Below are 5,683 nucleotides of genomic sequence, written 5' to 3'. Positions count from 1 at the left end.
TAGATAGATAGATAGATAGATAGATAGATAGATAGATAGATGATAGATAGATAGATAGATAGATAGATAGATGATATGGATGGATGGATGGATGGATGGATGGATAGATAGATATAAAGAGATGTTTAATTAGGGATTGAGTAGAGAAAGAAATAAATAGAGAAAAAGAAAATAAAAAAGCAAAAAAGAGAAGAGCTGAAGAATCCACTGGGATGTAAAGATTCGCTCACGTAGTGAGTCCATACACAAAAAGAGATTCGGTACAAAGACGATTTAAATAGTGGAGAAAGTGGTTAAAAATTGATTTAAAAAGACTGGAGTTAACCTGATTTCGGGAAAGACTCGGAAAGAAGAAAATAAACTGGGCTTCCCCAAAGGAATTGGGGAGGGGGGAGGGCTTTGGTTGGAGGCGGTTTCTCCCCCCCCCCACTCCGAAAGGTTTCCCTGCTCCTTCCTTTACAGGAATCCCCCTTTCTCTCCCGCTGAAGGGAAGCCAATCCGGCCCTGGTTTCCCCAACATCATCTGAGGTAAATTTACCTCAGACTTCATTTCTTTGAATCTTTTCTGCCCAAGGAGACTTCTTTGCATCTTGTGTGCTGAGCCTATGCAGCATCACAAAGGAGAGCCTGGCAAAGGGCACCTTTAAGATGCTTATCATCTATTTCTCTCTCTCTCTCATCCATCCATTCATCCATCCATCCATCCCAGGGCAGCCCGTGTTGCTTCCACCCAGTGTACCCAATGTAAAGAGGAGAAATCGGGCCAGCGTGGCTTCGGCCTGGTCTACCTAATGCAAACAGAAGACATACCAGCAGTTTGGGGAGTGGTGTCAAACTAGCCACGCCCACCCAGGCGGCCACACCCACCATCAGCCATGCTCAGAGAGTGGTGTCAAGCTGGCCATGCCCACCCAGTTCACCACGCCCAATCATAACCCCTAAATGTAAGCCGCAATAAACAAATTTAAGAAAAAGATTATCAATCTACATCTACAAGTAGCATTGCTCATCTTCAAATGATAGTACCTTCAAAAATCTGGGGTTCATAAATAAAAATGCTTTTTGTTTTCCTCAGTCATTTCATCTCTCAGGATACCACTTGTGAGGATTTGGGAACCTTTTTTTAACCTTCCCTAGATCATCACACACATACAAGAAATACAAAAGAATTAACCAATAAAGTCTATGCATTCTCACTCAAATATTTTTAATGAAAAATTGGGTCATTACTTTTCCTGAAGCTCTTTCCAATTACTCATAGTTTCTGCTTTGTATAGATCCTTTTATGATATGTAAGAGAACTATTATGACTGAAGCCGTTTCCATACTCCATACATTTTTATATCTTTTCCCATGTGGATCCTTGTATGGGAAGTAAGATGACTGAACTGAGTAAAGGTTTTTCCAAACTCCATCCTTTTATAAGGTTTTTCTACTCTATGGATCCATTTATGTAACATCAATGATCAATTTTTGAAGAAAACCTTTCCACATTCCACAAATTTATATGGCATGTCCCGTGTGAATCCTTTTATGGGAAGTGAGACGATCGCTCCGACTGAAGCTCTTTCCACATTCCATGCATTTATAGGGCCTCTCCCGTGTGTGGACCCATTTATGTAAAATAAGGCCACCAGTCTGAGCAAAGGTCTTTCCACACTCTAAGCATTTATATGGCTTCTCCCCTGTATGGATCCTTTGATGGATCACAAGGTGACTCCTATCAGCAAAGGTGTTTTTACACTCCATGCATTTATATGGCTTTTCCCCTGTGTGGATCATCTTATGGCGAAGAAGATGACTATTTTGAAGAAAGGTCTTTCCACACTCCATGCATTTATATGGCTTTTCCCCTGTGTGGATCATCTTATGGCGAAGAAGATGACTATTTCGAACAAAGGTCTTTCCACATTCCATGCATTTATATGGCTTTTCCCCTGTGTGGATCGTCTTATGGCGAAGAAGATGACTATTTCGAACAAAGGTCTTTCCACACTCCATGCATTTATATGGCCTCTCCCCCGTGTGGATCCTATTATGGGAAATAAGACTACGATTTTGAGAAAAGGTCTTTCCACACACCAAGCATTCTTTTGTGTGAATCACTTTTTGAGATGTACAGAAATTATTTCCAACAGGAGGAATGAATGTCCCATTATAATTTTCTCCATTGTATTTTCTTATAGCATCTTCTCTTTTGTTTTGGGTTAAATAGTGTCCGTTTACATGTAATTTAGCTTTAATTAGCTTCACACTTTTCCCGATATATTTTTTCCTCATTTTCTCTCGTTGGGCAAGAAAGTCATGCATCAGAGCACCGGGGGAAGATGAGCTTTCCTGATTCCAATTGTTTGGCTGGTTTCTTTCATGGCTTTCTAATTCCATTTGAATTCCATCTTCAATATCCGTTCCATCTTGAGCACTGATCACTTGGAACAGTTCACAGGAATCTTGATTCTCCTGCCCGTTATTACCTTCAAAGGAAAAGAGAAATGAAAATGATAAGAAAGTTAAAGAAAAAGATCAAACTGTAGAAAGTCTATGAATTGTCTTCTGAATTTTTCTGAAATTCCATTATGTTATATTTTGCATGACTACAGTGCTGTGATATGGACATGATTTCTATATTCATGAGTTATGAAAGCTTTGAAAATATCTAGAAAATATCTCTTTCCTTACAATTATCTCTCTATATATATTCAAATCTCACGCAGTCACTTTTGAGTTAAGGAATAATCAGGGGAAACATCTAAAGAGGAATTAGGAGAAAACCTAAGATTTATTGGGGTGGGTTAAGGATATTTCACCGCCCAAAGTCTCATCGGCTTTCAAGGGCTTTTCTCAGTTCGCAGAGAAGAGACCCCTAAACTACTTTAGTGCGAGATCACATAAGATCAGTAGTGCAATATCTCATGCTAGTACTTTAGGACTGTGTTCTCTACGAACTGAGGACTGCATGAGATCCGGGCAAAAGTGTTTGAAACCAAAGAGGTCTTTCCTCTGTTTGCAAACCCTATTGCCCTGGATCTAGTGCAGGTCTCAATTAGCAGAGGCCTAAAGTATATAGTGTGAGATCACGCAGGATCAGTAGTGCGAGATTTCACGCTACTGATCTCGCATGATCTCTCACTACTTTAGGCCTGATCTCTCCAAATGCACCAAAGCAAGCAAAAGAACTGATGGCTCGCGACATTGACAAAAGTTTAGTCTCAGCAGGGTAGGGTGAGGGAATAGGTAGGGTGAATGTTGGGGCACCTCTGCTGTCATTTATACGTGTGAATGATGGCCATAGTGCTGCAACATTCGTAATTTCAGGGCTGTGTCTAAAGTACTTGGGGTGGGGGATGTAGGTCCTAACTTCAAATAGGCCCTGTGAACAGTTGTAACTCGGTTATTACCTATACCCGAGGATTCTCTGAGTCACACTGCATGAAGTCTTCATTTTTTATATATATAAAAAGCATCTAAGCAATTGAGCTCTTTCCTTCCTTGGAGTACGAGAAGGCCAGATCCTTCTCCCTCCCAGGAGACAATATCTGATTGTTGATTTTTAAATAAAAAACTAACTATAATCTGCCTTCTTGAACTCTCTGATTGAGGACTAGAAAACTCTTACCCAGAGAGACCACATTCCTATGATTTTCAATCATGACTTCAGAATGGAGTACTTTTTGGTCAGGATGCAGCTGAGACCATTCCTCCTCAGAGAAATACACAGCCACCTCCTCGAAGGACACAAGGCTCTCCTCAACATGGAAAAAAGAACACAACAGGAGGATTCGCAAGATCTGTTCATCTTCGTCAATGATTTAAAAAAGGGGAAAGAGGGGAAGTCATCACATTTGCAGCCAAGACTAAATTGACAGGAATACCAACACTCCAGAAAATAAACGCGAGATAAAGAAGGATCAACAGCTTCGGCCCTATCTAAGAAAATGAAATTCAGTAGCGAGAAATGTAAGGTTCTACATTCAGGAAAGAAAAAACAAATGCACAGGCATAGAACAGGTGATACCTAGCTCAACAGTAGTAAGTGCAACAGGGATTTTGGAGTCCTAGTGGACAAGCACTTTTACTTCTTGTAAATTCATAGTTATAGGGGTACCTAGCAGAACAGGTTAACCAGTGGTCTTTAAAAAACATTTCCTAATCAGAATCTGAGGGTAGAAATGACAAACCATCATGTCCCAGTAATATTCTACGGAGGACGCTATGCTGATTGAGAGCAACTTGAACCTACTATTATGCTTTCTATGTCTTTCAGGAACACAAAAATAATCCTGTCCAAACAAGGAAGGGAAATAAAAGGAGAGAGCACTCTGCACACCCGCTTTACTTCCTGAAGGAAAGGGAGAATACAAAACTAACAATTTCCCCCTTTCTTACTTGATTTGGAAGTTCAACCACTGTTTGAGCTCCATCATAAAAACCCGAAAACGTCACTCCTTGTTTCTCTGTAAGGAATAATTTCAAAATGCATAATTAACAAAATATGAGATTTTCTATAGAAGACAATGGGTAATCTCAAGATTCTTCAATTACCTCCTGAGCTGTCCCGACTTGGATCATCCCAAGGGATCCTCCTGATAAATGGCTCCTGAGGGACATTTGATGGATTCTTCTTTCCCGCAGGATATCTGATCTCCACAGCGCAGCACTTCAAATTGGAGGAAGAAAAAAAGAAGCAGAATTAATGTAGTTCACATAAAATAAAGTGGATTCCTATATTTGGAAGTCAAACTCAAGGCCCCCAGAATCCATCAGTGAGGTTGAGTGAGAAAACAATGGAACAATGTCCTACAGGAATTGGGGGAACATCTCCACCTCTTATGAATGCCAGAAACGTTTGGGAAGGAGGGGTGAAGAATTCAAACACATTCTTTATTCTCTTTTAAGTTCCCTAGACTAAAGTGTCTCACCTGCAACTCAACCTGCTCTTTCTTCCCCTCCACCTGGCTCAGGAGGAAGCCTTCTGCAAGGGCCACCGCCTGGGAGCTGGTCTCTGCTCCACACTCCCGCACCCAGCTCTCCATCTCTGGGGGAAGGGTAGCCAGGAGCTGCTCCAGAACCACCAGGTCCAGTATCTGGGCTTTGGTGTGCTTTTCTGGTCTCAGCCATCGCCTACATAAGCTGTGGAGTTTGCTGCAAAGTCCTCGGGGACCTTCAGCCTCCTGGTATTGGAGGCTCCTGAAGTTCCAGGCTTGAATGTTTGACCGCATGGTGGCTTCTTCCATTATGCATGCAATCCGGGATTCAACTCGGAGGACTGCTGGGCACGTGTCTCTCTTTCTCCACGGCCTCTCTTCGCTTGGGAAGAGTCCCCACACATCAGGTCTCGATGCCTCCCATGCAAATCTCTCCTGCAGCCATTTCAGCTCCTGCGGAGCTCCAAGGGTTAAGGAGAGCGAATAGTGTTTGGTAGAGTGGGAAGCCTCAGGAATGTCCCTCCTTCCATAAGGATGTAGCTTCTTTTGGAAAGCCAGCTGAAACCTTCGCCCTCTATTGGCCCCAAAGGGGAAGCGCCACTTCTTTTCTCACATCCGAGGGCACCTCCTGGTGCAATCTGAATCATCTGGATCGGAATAGAGCAGGAAGAGTAGAAAGGGAGATTTTTCAATGGGGAAAAGCAGGAAAGAGGCTGTTCAGTCTCAGGAGGGGTGAGGAATGGAGGGGAGAAAAGGGG

General features: G+C 42.2%; 1 protein-coding gene across 1 annotated transcript; it reads right to left on the bottom strand.

The window, feature by feature from the left end:
- Positions 1-1,197: 1,197 nt before the first annotated feature.
- On the bottom strand, positions 1,198-5,358 carry LOC309392016 (zinc finger protein 202-like). The gene is made up of 5 exons (XM_081952907.1): positions 4,920-5,358; positions 4,543-4,657; positions 4,387-4,454; positions 3,617-3,746; positions 1,198-2,474 (listed from the first exon to the last, which is right to left on the bottom strand). The coding sequence occupies exons 1-5, from the start codon at positions 5,232-5,234 to the stop codon at positions 1,504-1,506; spliced, it is 1,599 nt and encodes a 532-aa protein (XP_081809033.1). The 5' UTR covers positions 5,235-5,358; the 3' UTR covers positions 1,198-1,503.
- Positions 5,359-5,683: the final 325 nt, after the last annotated feature.

Source organism: Natrix helvetica (assembly GCF_964273705.1).
Source record: "Natrix helvetica genome assembly, chromosome: 1".
Taxonomy (NCBI): domain Eukaryota; kingdom Metazoa; phylum Chordata; class Lepidosauria; order Squamata; family Natricidae; genus Natrix; species Natrix helvetica.
Note: the sequence above shows the minus strand (reverse complement) of the source record. Positions and strands in the feature narration are given on the sequence as shown.

Bases quoted from the DNA above. Each gene is read 5' to 3' on its own strand.
- LOC309392016 (XM_081952907.1), bottom strand. From the start codon at position 5,234: ATGGAAGAAGCCACCATGCGGTCAAACATTCAAGCCTGGAACTTCAGG. The intron at 4,455-4,542 runs GTAATTGAAGAA...TATTCCTTACAG, and splicing joins AAGTCGGGACAGCTCAGGAG to AGAAACAAGGAGTGACGTTT. The intron at 3,747-4,386 runs GTAAGAAAGGGG...TTCCATGTTGAG, and splicing joins TGGTTGAACTTCCAAATCAA to GAGAGCCTTGTGTCCTTCGA.